The sequence below is a fragment of the Columba livia genome, chromosome 1 (assembly GCF_036013475.1).
Source record: "Columba livia isolate bColLiv1 breed racing homer chromosome 1, bColLiv1.pat.W.v2, whole genome shotgun sequence".
Lineage (NCBI taxonomy): Eukaryota > Metazoa > Chordata > Aves > Columbiformes > Columbidae > Columba > Columba livia.
Genome location: NC_088602.1, coordinates 194869376 through 194887692, shown reverse-complemented (window position 1 = coordinate 194887692; position 18317 = coordinate 194869376). Strand labels below are relative to the sequence as shown.

Below are 18317 nucleotides of genomic sequence, written 5' to 3'. Positions count from 1 at the left end.
AACTTCACTCCTGACTCTTCTGCCTCCTCTCTCCATTTTGATCCATGCAGGCGAAGGGGAAATGGGGGTTGTGGTCAGTTCATAACACTTTGTCTCCCCCTACTCCCTTCTCCTTCATGAACTTCACTCCCTTGGGTCCCCCATGGGCCACAGCTCCTGCCAGAAAATCTGCTTTTGCATGCTCTCCTCTCATCTGCAGCTCCTGCCAGGAAACTTGCTCCAGCATGTGTTCTCCATGAGCTGCAGCTTCCTTCAGGGAACCCCCACCTGCTCTGCCATAGGGTCCTCCATTGGCTACAGGGCAGGTAGCTGCTCCACCATGGATGTCCATGGGCTACAGGGAGACAACCTGCTTCACCACAGTCCTCTCCACAAGCTTCTCTGTGATGGTGCTTAGGGCATCTCCTCCTACTTCTTCACTGACCTTGATGTCTGCAGGGCTGTTTCTCTCTTCCCTCCCCTCACTCCTCTCTCACAGATGCTGTGCAGCATTTTTTCCCCTTTCTTGAACATCATAGAAGTGCTACCAACATCACTGATGGGCTCGGCCTCAGCCAGCAGCAGGTTGGTCTCAGAGCCAGCTGGAACTGGCTCTGTCTGACATGGGGCAGCTTTTGGCATCTTCTCACAGAAGCCACCCCTGCAGCTCCCCAGCTATCAAGCTACTGGCCACACAAACCCAACACACACCCAAGGAAAGTCTCTTCAGAGATGAAAAGCATTTCTCCTGCTGCACCCACGGTTCATCTACAACTGACATGTTTTATTTCTTATTGGAATATGTACTGCATCCATAGTAATTATTGCAATGAAATTCTAAAGACCCATCTATTAAATATCTACTGTCTAGAATATATTATACATTTCATGCTTCTTAGAACACTAGTTTTCTTTGACTTTTTGTAGTTTAGGTTTTTCCATAATCAATAACTCTAAATACTTATATTATAACCAAGTTTCTTCTCCTCCCTTCAATCTTTATCTTGGTAGAGTAGTTTAGTTTTTGTAGAAATCCAGCTTCACTGGTTGCTTTCCTTCAACTCTCAGTGTCTGTCCATACTCACACTTGCTACAAAGTTGTGGTCAACGCAAATGGAAGCTGGTGGACTACTTCACCCGATTTCAATCTGTCCACATTGACTACACTGAGCCAATTACCTTTGTTTGGTAGAAATCTGACAATAGATATTTAACAAATCAACTTGTGAAAAGAAGAAAACCACTGTAATGTTGTACAATGTAATTTTATTTTTTCAATGAAATGCCCTAGCGTCATAAAACAGAACACATTTTCTAATCTTGAAGCCAGCAAGATTGGGAAAAAAAGAAAAATCGAACTTGGTGTTCCTATACATAATTTCCATACTGAGCCTACATTCAGAGAAAAAAACCTAAAATTAAAATGTAAGCAGACATTACTTATGCAGCTCTCGCCTTAAAAATAAACTGGACATCATACACTCACATATGGTGTTTTGCTAGTATAATATGCTACAAATAGAATTATTCAAATGCAACTATGCAGCTTTTCTATTGTGTTATGTTGCAACACCTTTGTTATTTTCTTCACACTTCATTACCATACTACAGAACAATCTCTTCTCCTTTTCCAGTGGCTCGTTTCTTGGAAAGGGGCATTCACTGAGGCTTTCTTTGGAAACACCAAGCACTCAGTTTCAGATATTAAAAATATTCAAAGCATTTCAGTATACATCCATAACAAGATTAAGCCTCCATTTTTCAAGTAAGGCTCTTGGGACTTGCTAGTAAGCTAATGGAAAGAGCTGGTCAGTATTTACTCCTGTTCTCATTTATGAGAATGAGATCTGGACAGCTGTAATGCCCCAGAAATGCCCTCACCTGCTGGAGAGCTGAGGCTGCACCATCTGATCCTGCACAAGATTTACAGCACCTTGAAGCCTGGGTTGTCTCACAGTATTCATGGACAGACCAAAATAACTGTAGAACTTCTTAAACAAATGACACGTTCAAAAAATATTTGCCTTTGTAGAACTGCATAATCTCATTTTCAATGAGGTTCTTAGGTCAAAGGTACTATTGCACTTATTAAACATGGCTTTAAAAATACAGTATATATAACACTTATGTTACAAATGTTTGAAAAAACATTGGATCAATCAACACTTCATTGCATTAATATGGAAAGTAAAAGCAGTACTTTTGGAAAAGTATTCAAGTATCTCCCTGAAATACTATATAACCAAAAACAGATCCTAAACTTTTTATGACTGTACTGTAAGCAAATATAATTTGCAAGTGCTTTTTGTCATATAGAGCAGTATGAATAACAGTTTGTAGCAAAGATACCGCACACCACTTCGACATTACACAAAACTGGAATGTAAATAATTTAAATTAAACAAAAAAAATTGGCCACATGTGACAATTTTCAAGTGCTTCAGTAATAAACTGGCCAATCACCACAGCTTACATAGAGCAAATATGAGAGACATGAAATTAATACAAGTTGAATGACAGAAATGTCCATACATATGCACGAACAGAGAATCATTAGCTGTTCAGACACAAAAACCCCTCTGATGCAATGAGTTTTAAACTGAACTGCACACTTAAGAAAAGACAGAAGAGAGCAGGGGCTAACTTCTCATCCTTAAACAAGCATAAATATGTATGAGAAAAGCAAAACTTAGCCCCAAGCCTACACAGAGAATGTCTGTGTCACAACACACAAATCCATACACAAATCATCATTCCACAGCTACACATGATAGTCTGAAGTTTTTTTTGCTATAAAAACAAATCAGCACAGTGAATTTGTGATTTATCAGATGCCAGTTTCTTCCCTTGACTTCACAAAATAATCTGTTTCATATTTAGTCAAACATTATTCAAAAAAACTGTCAATCATCAAATCATATTTTTAAACTTAATATTCTGACAACTTATTTTGCAAAGACATTTTAACATATGTAGTGTAATCTGCAAAGATTTGTGTACTGAAGAGGGAAGCTTTTCATATGTTAATTTTAGATATTTTGAAAAATTTAAAAGTTGCTGGTGTTTCAGAAGATATTTATGTTTTCCTTTGCCTGAGCCTTCCTGGTATTATAAGCATCCCTGCAAGTTGCTTGCAAGACATTTCTGTTTCTGTGTGTGGTATTTGGTATCATCCCAACAGTCATAAAACCCTTTATAATCCCAAAAAGCATCATGCAAGGAAGCCTTTCTAAAGAGAATATGCAGGATAAAATATGATCTGTATGCAGATGTGCTTTTATTTTTCAAAGTATTTCTAAACTCTTATTGTTATTACTTAAAGCCAGGAATGTGTGTTTGAATTGCATTGATAAGTTGCTAGGAATAGTTAGAATTACAAAATGAAGGTATTTTACTTAAAAAAAAAAAAGATGCAAATGACAATGCTGTTGTGATCCAGCATTTAAGCCACATGCAGCTACATAACACTCCCAGGAGATCGTATCTTCTCAGACACTGAAAATAACTTGTCTTAATATGTTGGTTTGATGACAATGCAAAGTCCAATGTTTTATAACATTTAGATATTATTGTAACACCTGCTAAATGAGCTCTCTAGAAAAGCACAGAGAATTTGTGAATACATATATACATACAGCAATACTCTCTTTAATATAACTTAGATTACACTGCTCCAAGATATAATTTTAATGACTACAATGTTTTTTTAAAAAAAGACACAATGCAATAAGATGTCTAAAATTATACTGAAGCCATTAAAAAAAAAAATCTAAAATTTTAAAATACTTGTCAATTTGACTAAAATGCATATTTACTCAATTTCCTTGAGCTTCTTTTTTTTCTTCTCCCCATTGGAGGAACAATGTCTATAGTAATTGTTCAACACTACTCTGGCTGCAGGCAGCTTCATCTTTACAGTTTTCCTCGATTCCCCTTGCAAATAGTTTCATTAGCTGGCAGTGAACCCTGAAAAATATGGGAATCAATTAATAAGAAATAAATTACTTCTACACGTTTAATTCTAATAATCCATGAATTTCAATCAGTTGAACAAAGTTCCTTGCTCCAGACTGCAGAAACTGTGTTCTCAATCTTGATACAAACTTCCCCTGCAAAGAATGCCGGATACTTTCACACATCCATCCCTCCTGCTCTTTTCCACACAGAAGTTCTATGGGGCACTGAGATGTTATACAGCTGATGATACACAATATACAATATTTATAAAAATCACTTTGGACTGCTAAGTGATTATGTCTTAACAGAATGCACTTGCATGTAAATATTTTGTATTGTGTTTCTGCTTCCCTTTGTTTTAAAAACAAGAAATCAAAACAATCAACCAAAAAAGACAACCACAAAGGGGCAAAAAGCCCTTCAAATTTCACAAACCTCTATTTAGTTCTAATTTGATTATTCGCACAACTGCAAACCTCTTTCTCCATATGCCAAGACTGGAGATAAGACTGTTCTGTGTGTCAAAAACACAAACTATGGGACATACTCAGTATTTCTTTAAGACAAATATGCTTAGTTAAGCTTAAATTTAAGAGGAAAAGCTATTGCTCAGAGTACTGAGGTACTCCACTCACTTAAAAAAGAATCCTCTCAACACCACCTTCACTTTCAATACTTCAAGCACATAATATCAGTACCTAAGAAGTAAGTAGGACCATCCACCCAGTAGGGGGGGGCCATCCATCTCTTTCAGTCAGAGCGATCATTTACAATATAAATGGTAGCAGTATTCTCAAAATTAACAACAGCAACAACAAAAAAAATATTATCAGAAGACTTAAATTTGCTATGTGGAGTCATCTTTTGGGGAGGTCTTTACGAGCATCTTCAAAAATCAGTGAAAAAGCTTAATATATTTTCTGGTACATGGAAAGAAATATCGATGCTTACCTCACTTCGATGGCTGAACTGTCCAGAGTTTCTCCATCACAATTCCAGGTGCTATTAGCAATATTACAGCAACAGGCTGGATGATCTCTGCAGAACTGGCCAAAACGTTTCTTTCCTATGTCTGTGACACTGCTCTCGTTGTCATCCGAAAGCTTAGATGTAAATTGAAAACTCTTCACCCGATGAACATCTACAAATGAGAAGTCAAACTACAAAGAAAATAATAAATCAAAACAGGTAATTACAACTAGTTCAATACATTTAATGTGTAAAGCAACTCAGCATGCAGCATTTTGTATTCAAGAAAATCTCTCTATTCCAATTTTCTAGAGAAGCTTACCTGCGATATAGAGGGAGTTTTGTTTTAAAAAACTGCAAAAGTCAGAAACAATAAAGAAAAAATGGAACTTAACTTTTCAATGGTCCTCTTCAACCAGCTGCAATACTGCCACTTCACAGATAATCACGTAACATGTTCTGAGGTTATGAGTAAATGGGTACAAAAACAAATACAAATACCCCAGAAAAACTATTATAACATGGAATCAAAGTCAAAAAAGTTTGGATTGGATCTTGGTACCGTCCTCAGGACCTGTTCAACTACAGTCCTTAAGACACATGGGCTTTTATGAAAGCTTTCTGCATTCGGAACAATGCCCTGAAGGTGCGAATTCCATGGCAGTGTGATCACATTACAGAGCTGGGTGTACACAAAAATAAGAGTAGAGGGCAATATCATTATATTCCAACAAAATTAAAAATATAGGTGTCAAACTCCATAGTGGGAAGCAGTGGTTCACAGGTACGAGGAGGCTCACTAAGCAGCGTGTCAGTCCAAACAGCTCCATTGCCAAGTGGTATCCACAGCTGCACAGAGCCACCTATGAATGCTCTCATGTCTCAAATCTCAGCAGAATGTAGTCTCTTGATAAATGTTGAAGCCAATTTGAAAGGTAGCTAGGGAAGGCTTCAAATAATCAAAAATATCAAGAGAACAGTGAGCGTGAGTGAGAAAGGGTGAAGGGAAGGAGACTGAGAATAGCAGGAAGGAGGAATACAGACACACACACAGTGTCCCAGGGAATGGTCATGAGGAAATACAGGAAAGAGAATCTATACTAATTCTTCTACAGAGGAGGAAGGATAGCATCATAAACAAGTGAGATTTATTATTGCTTCTATAACTAGATATGACATTAGCCCATTGTTCAGATAATTTCGAGAACATTTTAATAATATCAGGTTGTGACAGATATTAAATGTGTGTATTCACAGCCATAGCTCTGGTTTCAACAGATACTCCAATCCAAAGCAGACAGCAATCTCCCCTCGTAGTTTATCCTGACAGCTACAACATATGCAAGGAATAATTTTGAAGCTGAATGTATAAAGCTCATATATCCTGGTCACATATATGTATTACCATTCTGATAAAAGCCTTCAGTCTACAATCAACCTGCAGTTCTGGTAACTTTCTTATAAGCCGCATTTTTATAAAGTTGACAAAAAGTGATTTATTATTCTTCACTACATCTTCTACCTCAGCTGCATTATACTGCCACGAGCAGTTTTTCCTGACAAATACATGGGAACACAGCTGTGTTTGAATCACTTTGAATACTGTCCAAACAGTAAATATATAGAAAATGGCATGAAACAGAATTCAATTAGCAAAAGCAGAATTTTGTTAGAATGTCACGGCCAAAGACATGACTTAGCTGTCTTTTTTTTTTAATGGCACACATGCTAAGATTTTATTACCCAGAATGTATAAACTTAAAAACCAAAACCAAACAAACCCAGAACCAAACCAAAACACAAACAAAAAACCCACACACAAATAAAAAAACCCAAAACTGCTTTGTAGATGTTCTTTTTGTCATATAAGAATACCAACATGTACAACAGATTGACTCTGGAGAATTCAGTGTCAAAGAGAATACACACCTGATCATCTTGGTTTGTATGTCTGACAAGATACCGCAGAAAATCAAATCTAGAGCATTTACGAACTAGAATGAGGTCAGCTGAACCATCTGCCAAATGAGCTGCTGGTGAAAGACCTTTTGGACTTCGTGGACAGGCACAGCTCATATTCACTGCATTGATGGCCAGAAATTTCCCTTTAATAACCTTCCACCCTTCTTCATCTTCTGAAACAGATCAATAAAAGTGTGGAGATACATTATGATTTGATCCACTCACAAAAACATTAAAAAGCAATAATTCTTGGCAACTTAAAAGTTTTTCTTGGGCATATTCAGGCACTTTCAATAAATATCGAAAATAAACTGCATTTAAAAAAAATTAAAAATCTATTTTTCATATCCTAACAGAGAAAGTTGTTTTCTCTCTTCACAGACTGTGATTATCTACTAGAGGTGCTCACCATTTCTGACATACATATGTAAAATTCAGGATTGATGTTAATTGGGTAAAGCCACGAAGCCTTAGGTAGGGAAAAGTCAGAGGCAAGTTACAACTCTTGAAGTGAGAAAGTTCAGAGGGATTTTAAACTTCGAACTTCATTCTTGCTCTTCAACATGTTAATCTCAAACAATGATGCAAAGACATTAGTATTTGGTTTTCAAACCAATATTCCTCTTCTGCCTTAATGCCGCAATTTATATTTGAAAAAAAAAAGACAAAAAGGGAAGAGAGAACTCAGGGTTCAGCAAAGACCAGTAGGCAGCAGATCAGGAGTCTGTTTCCAATGCAACCCCAAATGTCTGAAGATTAATAATATTAACAGAGTTGAACTTTCCTGTGTAAATTTTCAGAGATTTCTGGAAAATAGTACAAAAGTCTGCTTTCAACAACGTGAAACCTGTCTGTTAGAGATTAGACATAGAATGAGCTTCAATGTGTGATGGTATAAATACAACCAACAGGCAGAGGAGTTTTCTGGAACAGAAACACTGGCAGGCACTGCGGAGTTTTCATCTAAACTGTATTTCCTTGAACATGGACAAAAACAGATAAATGCCTTTGCATTTTTAGATTACACATAATCACCTTCCTGACTGCAATAAGAAAAAGCCATAAAGTAGCCATAACGGTCCTTTTCTCCTCCCAATATAAGTGGACTCAGACATTTCAAATGAACAACTTCACAGAAGTTAGGATTGCAGAACAGTCTACGGAGATACACATGACTGTAAGACTGGAGTTCAGGAGTGAAATGCCAACATTGATAAAAGGGGTAAAATTAAGGAATTAACAAAAATTGATAAAGTTTGTTTATACAAGCTTGTTAAAGTTTGATCATCGAACCACAGCAACATAGACATTGAGGCACATTAACTAGCATAGACTTAGAAATCTAATATTATTCAGTTCCCCACATTTGGCTTAAATTTAGTTATTTTCAAGGTGCTTCTTTGATGGGACTATAGGTGACATATATGCCTGAAATTCTGATATCCTTTACTATCTTAATTCTAGGAACTTCACATTTACTTTAGAGAATCATTATTACAACTGAGAATCATTATTACAATTTTTTCCATCCAGACTATGCTATCTCCTGATAAACAAAACAGTAATAATAAGAAAAAACACAGCTCTTAAATTCAACATTTTCACATCATTTGCCAGAGTGGTTTTAGTATTGCTTGCTTTACAGTTGATCTTTTTATGTTGCTTTCAAACATGGTATTACAGAAAGAAATAATTTAAATCAGGTTCAAAATGTGTGTCTTAAGAGATATGAGAAAGACTTAAACGTCAAACTGCAGAATGACTTTGTTCAGGCTGGATGGAAATTATGAGGCCCTGCTCTGAGATGAAGGTACCTGAACAGAACATAAGACACTACTGGAACTGGAAACATCTGTGTCCAGAACTATACAAGTGCTTATTTATAAAAAAACCAGGCATCTTCCCGTACATAAACAACAAAATAAAACCAACACTCTTTACCACTAAATCTTTTTGTTGTTTATCTGAGAAGCATTAATAATTTCGTCTATAGTGTGTGTAGATGTGTGTTAACTTTTGACATATACTCACTGTAATAAGACTCGAATTACTTCAGGTAAAATGCTTATATATGTTACTATTATAGACTGTTTTCACCTTGGTGGAAAAGTACTATCCAGTATAAACTTCAGCATGTTACTCAAAAAAAGCTTCACTGTTCAAGCAAGAACAAAGTCAGGGTCTTCATCACATTTTAGACGACCAACTGTTTTCGTAACCATTCTGCAGGGTGTATCACTGTAATAGCACAGATTATTTGCCAACAATGTCTTTCATACAGAGCGACTAGAAGCATGGAGAGCATAAATAGCATTCATTTCAACTGTCTGTTGTATATATATACACTGCAAGTTGCTGAAATCAGTGTAAAGTACCAACACCCAAAATTTACTGAGCGCATGCTTTTTCTTGCAAAGCAGGAGTAGCTGATTGTCATCATTTGCTTACCAGTAGCGCATGGAAAAGAGACTGGACTGTAAAGAAAGCCAGCTACCAGAAGTAAAATGGACTGAAGTAAACAATATCCTATATAATCAGCTGCTTAATGTCTTGTGCAATGCTGGCTAAAGCAGTCTTGATTGCTCACTAACCTGTGGCTTTCTTCTGCTTTTGCTCCTTTGCTGGTTTAAAGCTAACAAAATGGCAGATTAAAAACAAATAACAAAAACCCCACCCAAACACACACACGAAACTAAAAAAACCCATCAAACAAACAAACAAAAACCAAACAACACAAAAGAAAAGAGTTGGCAATTTCTAACTACAGGTTTTTCTTACTAAAAAACCCCACTTACTATCAGATTTAGCTCCTAAGAAAATACTATGTAAAGCAATTTCTTTAGTTGAATCTGGGCATAAATTAAAACAACTCAAGAAATACTCCAATCTGGCCATCCGTTGATAGTATCAAAGATCAGAGAGCAGTATCTGGGATGAAAGCACTAGGTATAAGCATGTGTAACAGGAACTGAAGTTGGCACAGAAATCTATACACAGTCTTCATACTACCAATGAACCTCTATAGTATGATGCTACTCCTTTTGCTAACAAATGTCTAGAAACTGGCAGAGATACTGTGCAAAATAATTGTAATTATAAAATAATCTGGGGCATAAGGAACGGTGCTTGTGTCAAGAAAAGTATGGTTTTACGCACTGGGATCTACAAGAAATAAAAAAAAAGAAGAGAGCAGAAGCACCCAGAAGCAGGCAGCCCGGGAAGGCTGAAGGCTGCCTGGTGTTTAAGAGGGTTTTCTCCAAGACCATGAACGGAGATCAGAGGCAAAACTCAGCCAACTGAATCTGCGTATCTTACTCCAGCAAGGCCACCAGCCAATCAACAGCAGTGCTTCCCATTGGCATGTGGCCATTTGACATGAAGAGATATAACTAGGAGGTAGACCGCACAGAATCCAGGATATCAACAGTTGTTTTAACTAAAGGAAGGAAAAGTTATGCCTATTAAAATAAAAAAATCCATGGAAGTGTGCTCAGGGATTGAAATGGGGAGGAAAAAGTATAAGGAGAGCTTAACTTGAGAAAGAGGAGAAAAATCTCATTTATTATATCATTTATAGTGAGTATTAGTGGGGTATTGTAAAGAAATACTGAAGTCAACTAGACAGGTTATTAGGTGTCCAAGTTCGCTGCCTCATAAGTATTTAATAAACAGCTTTACCTATGGTGACTTTTGTCCTAACAGACACAGATTTTTAATCCTGATCTATTCTGAAAGTTATCTTAATGAACTATTCCCTTCTATACTACCTCACAGCTTATCAGTTAAGTCCTTCTCACAAAAGAACCCACAGAGTCCTAGCTCACAGAATATATATTTCTCAAAAAAACCCAACACACTGAAATATACAAGTAATTAGTATAATTTTATCAGAATTTTCTGAGGTTTGGGTGGAGACATCTTACATATTTTTCACATATTTACATGTATTTGCCTTAAAAAAAACAATAAATTATCTAGTAACTTTTAAAAAACCCCACACACTTAAACTAATATATTCTGAAAACTAATATTTTGTATAATACTACACCATCTTTTTATGATAAATTACCTTCATATTTTAATCCACACTCCTTCTTCTGTTCTGCCAGCTGTTGCTCACTTTTCTTGCAAATGTAACACCTGAAAACAAAAATACCACTCAGTTTTTGAAAACCAAACCATTATTCACTTTAACATTTTTGTTTTACCCAATCATTATAGGACCTTTTGCCACCACAAGATGCAGCACGACACTGACAGCCCTGATGAGGGAGGAATCATGAGAGCCCTGCAGGCAGCACCGTTACTTCTGTACAGTGCTGACGATGACTGGATGTCAGAAATAACAGCATCACAGAGCCATAAGTTCGCATGGGTTGGAAGGGACCTCTAATGTGGTCCATGTCTCTGCTCAAAGTAGGTATTGTAGGATCAGGAGGTCTGCAGTCTTGTTCAGTCAAGTTTTCAATATCTGCAAGGGTAGAGTCCACAAGACCTCTGGGCAACCTGCTCCTATATTTGACTGCTGAAACAGTGAAAGACATTGACATGCTGGTGCAAGTCCTTCATCTCAAAAGTGCTGAGTACAGGGGGAAAAATACTTCTCTTGACCTGTTGGCTTCTCTTTTGCATAGAAAGCCCAATATACAGTTGGGCTGCTTTCCTCAAGGACACACTGCTGACTCAGGTACAGCTGTTGTCCATCAGGATCCCAAAGTTCTTTTTGGCAGAGCTGCCTTCTAACCAGTCAGTACTGCTGCATGGGTCTACTCCACCCCATGTACATGACATTTGCCTCTCCTAAACTTCAGGAGGTTCCTATCAGCCATTTCTTCAGCCAGCCAAGGTCCCTCTGAATAGCAGCCCTGACTTTCAACATGTAACCCACTCCTCAAAATCTGGTATCATCTATAAAACCGCTGCGAGGGCACTCTCTGCCACCATCCCAGTCATTAATAAACATGTTGCACAGTATTAGCCCCAGTATTGATCCCTTAGGGACACCATTAGTAACTGGTTGCCAGTGGGACTCAGTACAACCTTTCTAGGGAGTCTAGCCAGTTTTCCACTATCCACTTATCTTGTTTATACCTAATAAATTTGATTTTAAGAATACTAAAAGAAACAGCACCAGAGGCCTTGCTAAAGTATGTAGCATCCACTGCTTCCCCCTTATACATGGGCATGGGGACCTGTAAGGCCTGGGAGCAGACTGTGTCAGTGAAAACTGGGGAAAAGGAGGCATGTCCCAGCCTTTTCCATATCTTTTATCACGGGGTTCCCCATACCACAGTTCCTTTGGCATGTTTGGCATACCTATTTAACCCCTTTGTAAGAAGTAACACCTTTCACATCCCTCACTGATTTCAGCTTCATCCGAGCTTTGGTTTTCTTGGTTCCATCCCTGAACAGTTAGGAAATGTCTCCGTATTCCTCCAAAGTAACCCATTCCACTTCCACCTTCGATACTTATCCTTGCTCATCCACGCTGGCTTTCTATCATGCTTCCTCAAAGCTTCTGTATATCAGAATGGACCATTCCTGTGCTCTGAGGAAGTACCAACCAAGTCTCCTGGGCCTCTGTACTCCAGGGAAGTCTCCCAGGGGATCTTGCCAAGATTCCAGAATAAACCAAAATCTGCTCTCTTAAAGTTCATTGCAATTCTAATTTTTGTCTTGCTCACTTCTCTCAGGATTTTAAACTCTGTAAGCTCACAGTCACTGCTGCCAAGACTGCCCTCAACCGTCACATCCTTCATTTTCCTTTTCTGTAACAAGACCAGAGCAGCATTTCTGCTCGTCAACTTGTCAATCAACTGCATGATCACTGTCATCACAACACTCCAGGATTCTCCTGAACTGCTTGTGCCCAGCCCTATTGCCCTTCAAGCAATTATCAGGATGTATAAAATCCCCCGTGAGGCTCCAGGCACTCTTTCCTCCCTGAGTGAGACCTGGATGACAGCCTTCTCCCTCTGGAGCTTTGCCTGCATCAAGGCAAAGGATGGATCAGGATAGTTGCTCCAGCTAGTGCTGAAGACTGATCTGTAGCATGCCACAGCAGCATTACAGCAGAGCCTTAATAAATTCCATGTAGTTCCTGGCCAAAGTTTCTGGCTCCTCTGTATACTGCTGTGACAACTACTATATCTCTGACAGCTTCATATATAAAGAAGAATAATAAATAATGGTGCATAACTTCAAGCAGGTGAAAGCAAAGAGAAAAGAAGGAACACTGGGTGATTAAGGTAGGCCCTCTGATTGAAGACATAAGTGAGGAAGTTATATAACATAGTTATAGTCTAAAGAAAAGAACTAAATAGGTTGGTTCCTGAAAGGACCTATCCTCAGGACAAGACATGCCAGCTGTTGTCATGGCACTAAAATAATTGCTAACATTGCTAGGTCCAATTACAATGTGGACATTTGAGATTTTTTTTAATAATTATTCCCATTTGTAGAAGTTATGAGGTATCCAGACTTTTCATGTATCAGCAGTAACACAGCATAGTACCCTCAGCAACTTGTAACTGGCTACTGTGCTCTTATACTTTGTTTCATTTAAAATTGGGGGAGAGGAGACATAAGCTCACAAAATTTTATTACGTTTTTGTTTACTAACCTGACAAAATGAGGTGTTCTTTTTAATGAGTAAATAAACTTTTTAAAAAGCTCATCTCCTTCAGAGTAAGTGTCTTGATGTTAAATATTTCTGTGACTACAGTTTATGTACAGGCCTTTACAAATAGTTCACGTCAAATATCTGGAGATAACCATTAGCCTACCCTGTTCTGCAGCTATCTTTATCTCGTGGAGATCCCAGTGTGTGTTTTGCTGGTTGAAAAGAAATTGTTCCTTCATAGTAATGATGAGAAAGAAAAGTCTTGAAGCCTACATAAAAAAAGGAATAAGTAGCATTAAGTCATTATAAATCCACATTGCTTAACAGCTCTACATACACCCCTTGATGGTTCCGCTCCTTCCTTCTCTAAGGATTGCAAAACCATAGTTGCTCTCCTCAAGCTCACAGCTCTTTGTGTTATGATGTCTTAGTCAGTAAAAGACAAGGAAATAACCCCCCCAACTGTAACATTTGCAATAGTGCCATTAGTTTGCTTGACATCTTTAAGAGACAACTAAAAATTTTAGCTGTATGTCAATGCTGAATCTTAATAATAGTCTACAGCACCCTGCTTTTTTATCTTCTTTCCCTAACACAAAACAAATCAAAGGTGGCAAAAAATACCTTCCAGTAACATAGCATTGGTCCAAATATTAGCTCACTGCAATAAACCACTCAGTGCTTTCTACAATCAGTGCTAGAGAAAGGACAAAATTAACAATTCATTCCATCAGTTGAATGTCCAGTAGAGAGAAGTGCCTATCTCTGACTGACTGAAAATAAAGTAAAAATTACTATCACAGAAAAAATATTACTTTTTAGGCAGCTAAAACTAGTTGACATAACACAACACGTTTCTATTAACAGCACTAGCAATTTTAGTAATAAAAACTTATTAAACAAATTTGAATTAGGGTTGCTTTCAACATAATTTATAACAGGTAAATATAAACTTCTTAGCTCTTTATATAGCCCATAAAATAATTAAAATATTAACTATCAGTTAATTTGTTAACTGTGCTATATAGTCAAATTCAACACAACTTTAATAAGCTTGTTATGTTATCCCCCAAGTCATGGAGCTTTACATAATGTGATCCACTCTACTTGGTATCACAAGGAGTTTAAAATCAGGTTCAGTTTGCCTCTTATGTTCAAAAGCATCAGAGCAGCTTGGTTTGGAAAACATATATCAACTGCTCCAATATATCTACATGCTGACAAGGGAATTTAATAATTATGTAATTACCTGAGTAGTCATATCTCATGGGACCCATCCACCGTTTCTTTTCACTGTCTTTTAATATATCGCCATAAAAACCGTAACCCAGCAATGATACAGAGTACTTCAAAAATGTGTTGTTATGATGTACTGAAGAGACATCCAGAGGCTGACAGTCACCTACGAAGATTAGAAGAGTAAGGTTGTTTTAAGGCGCATTTTATTTGCAGCTGCAAACTTGATAGTGCCTTTAACATTACAGAATCTTTAAAAATAAAATTAAAAAAATATATGTTGCATTTATGTCACAATATATGCCATATATCTATATATATTTCATATACATGCAGAAAGGGGATTTTTTCTTTAATACTGATTTCATTTAATATTTAAAAAGCATTAAGCACTACCTGAGAAAAGTCGGTATGCTAAAAATACATAATGAAGAATTTACACTCATTTACTGTGTAGCAATAGGAGGGGATGTTATAGAACAGATCAATGTAGTATCTGTACATCTGCCGGATACTACTTAATCCTATATGAGTGTATGTCATACTACCACAGGATAATTCAAGGTGAAAGGATTCTTAGGATGTTTCTTATCAAATTTCCCACTCAAAGTAAGTTCAGCTATGAGATCAGATCAAGTTACTCAGAGCTTATTCAGTCAACTCCTGAAAATCCAGAAGAACAGAGAGTACACCACCTCTCTGATACCCTCATAGTGTAAGCTTTGGAGCAGCTGCAGTTTTGGGGATGTTTGGGGTGGTGGTGCTCTTTTTCGCTTCTTTGTTTTTTCGTATGGTTTGCCCTTTTTTTTCCCTTTCACCTTTTGCCCATTGTCTCTCATCCTTCTCCCACAGACTACTGTGAAGAACCCTTTAGATGAGAAACACTCAAAAATCTAAACGCGTGTATATATGCACATTTAATAATCCAGCTAAAATACTGTGATGTATTAAATTCATCTCTCTCTCTAATCCTAGTCCAATGACCTAAACTCTACATATGATGAGCAGATCTAACCAAAGGTTAGCAAGCAAGAAGCACATGTGTAAACCTCTGCAACACCAGCTCCTAAAACTGAAAATGTTAAGCTCTCAGTAACAAGTCACAGTGCAATAATTGTCCCTTGGAAATTCTGTCCTTTACACTTACACAACATCATTATAATTGAGGAGTATCTTGCAGAATTTTCCAAATTCAGTATTAAGAACTGGGTGACAGATTCTTCAGTGTGTGGCAAGATAGGATGGACATCACAAATCACAATGTACTGAACATGCCAAGCTGTCTCCTTCAGCCCCCATGGAGTTCAGGGACTCCATTACCAGAAGACTTCAGAGAAGCAGCAATGCCATCATCCTTACTGATGACAACATATCAAAAAGCATCTGTTGAAGAGTAGTTATTTTCTTCCCTAGTTTCTCCTCAAATATATGACTTATAGATAGTAAAAATGGGGAATTATAAGGTAATTCCAGTCAAGCAGAAGCCTTACCTCTAATTGGGCATGCAAGCATTGAATTGCACAGGACAATTGGGCAAGTACTACAAAACACTGCTATTCAGGTGTACATGTGCTCGTCATAGCTGTCTCTGAGGGAGAGATATATGGTCCAACAACTTACACTGTTTATTGTATTTTACTGCTATCTTCAAAAGCATGCCAGAATGCATGAAAACTTAAGCACCAGATATAAAATTTCATAACATTATGATCCCTTGAAAACAATGAATTACAATAAACAATTTTAACCTCCTGGATTTCAACCAGAGACTTAAATCCCAGACAAAAACTCCGTATTTCAACTCAATCATTATGTTTAAATTATATTTTACAAACATGTAGAAAGAACTAAATGGAATTACTATATTGGGCTATTTTAATCATTTTCATAACAAAAGAGTGAACTATGACCACCCACCTACAATAATATGAAGAGCTGATGTTACTGGATCAGAAATGCCAACCGTTGAATAGCATATGCAATCTGTTGATCCTGAAAAATAATAGACATTAATTTATATATTTTCTAAACAAGTATTACTGTCATGGTCCTGCAAATAAAAGCCTTATGTTCCTTTGGCCCGCCCCTTTCTATTTTATGGACTAAAGTAAATATAAGGATACAAATATTGTTATTTAAATTGTAACATTCCTCCTCCCCTGCAACAAGCAGAATTTATGTCTCTCCATACAAAGTACAAAAATTTTCACTATATAAGGGATAAATATATATTAGTGAAGGGAAATGAGTTAATTCACATGAAAAATTTCAGGATTACATTACAGCTTTTGTACCAATTAACAATGAAAGTGAAGGAAGGCATACGTTGATTCTCCTTTGCTCAAGATTTCTTACTCATTAACATCTCACAAAAGGAAGTTGACTGGTTTCTTGCTTTTTGGGGGACTGATCTAAATTCCAGACTACCAATATCGCCCGCTCGTCCAGCTGCATCATAAACCAGAAACTCCTGCTTAGTTCTATTATTTGAAAATCAGTAAGCACTTGCTTTCAGGAATTAGTTTATAGACAGGGATCAAAGCGAACAGAAACATGCCCTTACAGTTTTGAGCAAAATATCTACAAGAAGAAAGAGGAGAAGCTTTAGGTTTCACCTATATTCTGTCTTTGTTACTAACTGCCTTCAGTCCATTCCTTACTCAGTAGGCCCACTCAGAATTTTAGGTGCTGTTTATAGACAGGCAATTCTCCCTGACACCTATTCTGTGTATATAAAAATAAATAAATAAATAAATAATCTAAGAGCCTAATGCATAGTTCTGAATCCCACTCTGCAGCAGGGACTTGAAACTTAGAGCGAGACATACCAAAGCATTTTGTTGCAGCACCTAACTCCACATTTATCTTGTAGTTTCTTCCATCCTTTACCTGAAATTGAATTCCTTTAAAGTCAACGCTGGATATCGGAAAACAAAAACTTAACTCTGTCCACATATGTTCTCAGTTTTCCTACTGATACACTATATGTAGTGTATCAGATACAGAGTACTTCATTTCTCAGGCCTAATCAAATTGAAATAAGACAACTAAAAATGGAGGAATGAGCAATCACTATTTAAAATCCCATTTTGGTTCTTTCTCACTTTGAAAGCATTGATGGTATGTCAACAGGATCCAAGAAAATCCTTTCCCCCTCCAACTCACTTCTCATGAAATGGACACCACCTCCCTTACCAGTGAAGGGCATGAGAGAAGCTTCTACCAAGTAAACACTACACGGAAGCCTGTCACAGTGAACAAGCAGCAGCCCTGGAAGCCAATTAAAGAGAATATAAATATAACAGAACTGCAGAACAAAAGAATGTGAATAAAGAGATCTATCTCTACAAGGCCAAGGTTCAAGATGGCATAAGCGTACCATTGCAAGCACATGCCATTGCACAGGCAACGGGACTCCAGTTTCTCTCAGTATCGTAACAAAGATAAGCAGATGATGTTATCTAGCCACATTTGGAGTTTTATAGCAGAAAATACTAAGTTGAGTTCAGATACTTAAGCTATGCTCTACTGCCAGTTTTTTCAGTTTAATTTTGCCCCCTACACTCATGAATTTCAGTTAGGCAGAAAATTC

General features: G+C 37.2%; 1 protein-coding gene across 5 annotated transcripts in view; it reads right to left on the bottom strand.

The window, feature by feature from the left end:
• Positions 1-1228: 1228 nt before the first annotated feature.
• CERK (ceramide kinase) overlaps positions 1229-18317 on the bottom strand; it is a 40917-nt gene continuing 23828 nt past the window's right edge. For 4 of the 5 annotated variants that reach the window (XM_065048966.1, XM_065048968.1, XM_065048969.1 and 1 more), the window contains 7 exons: positions 16643-16717; positions 14739-14891; positions 13653-13758; positions 10937-11007; positions 6835-7040; positions 4888-5096; positions 1229-3945 (listed from right to left, as the gene is read on the bottom strand). In XM_065048966.1, coding sequence (XP_064905038.1) covers positions 3846-3945; positions 4888-5096; positions 6835-7040; positions 10937-11007; positions 13653-13758; positions 14739-14891; positions 16643-16717 — 920 coding nt within the window. In that variant the 3' untranslated portion in view covers positions 1229-3845. The remainder of the gene's footprint in view (positions 3946-4887; positions 5097-6834; positions 7041-10936; positions 11008-13652; positions 13759-14738; positions 14892-16642; positions 16718-18317) is intronic. The other variant, XM_065048967.1, reaches the window with a different exon arrangement.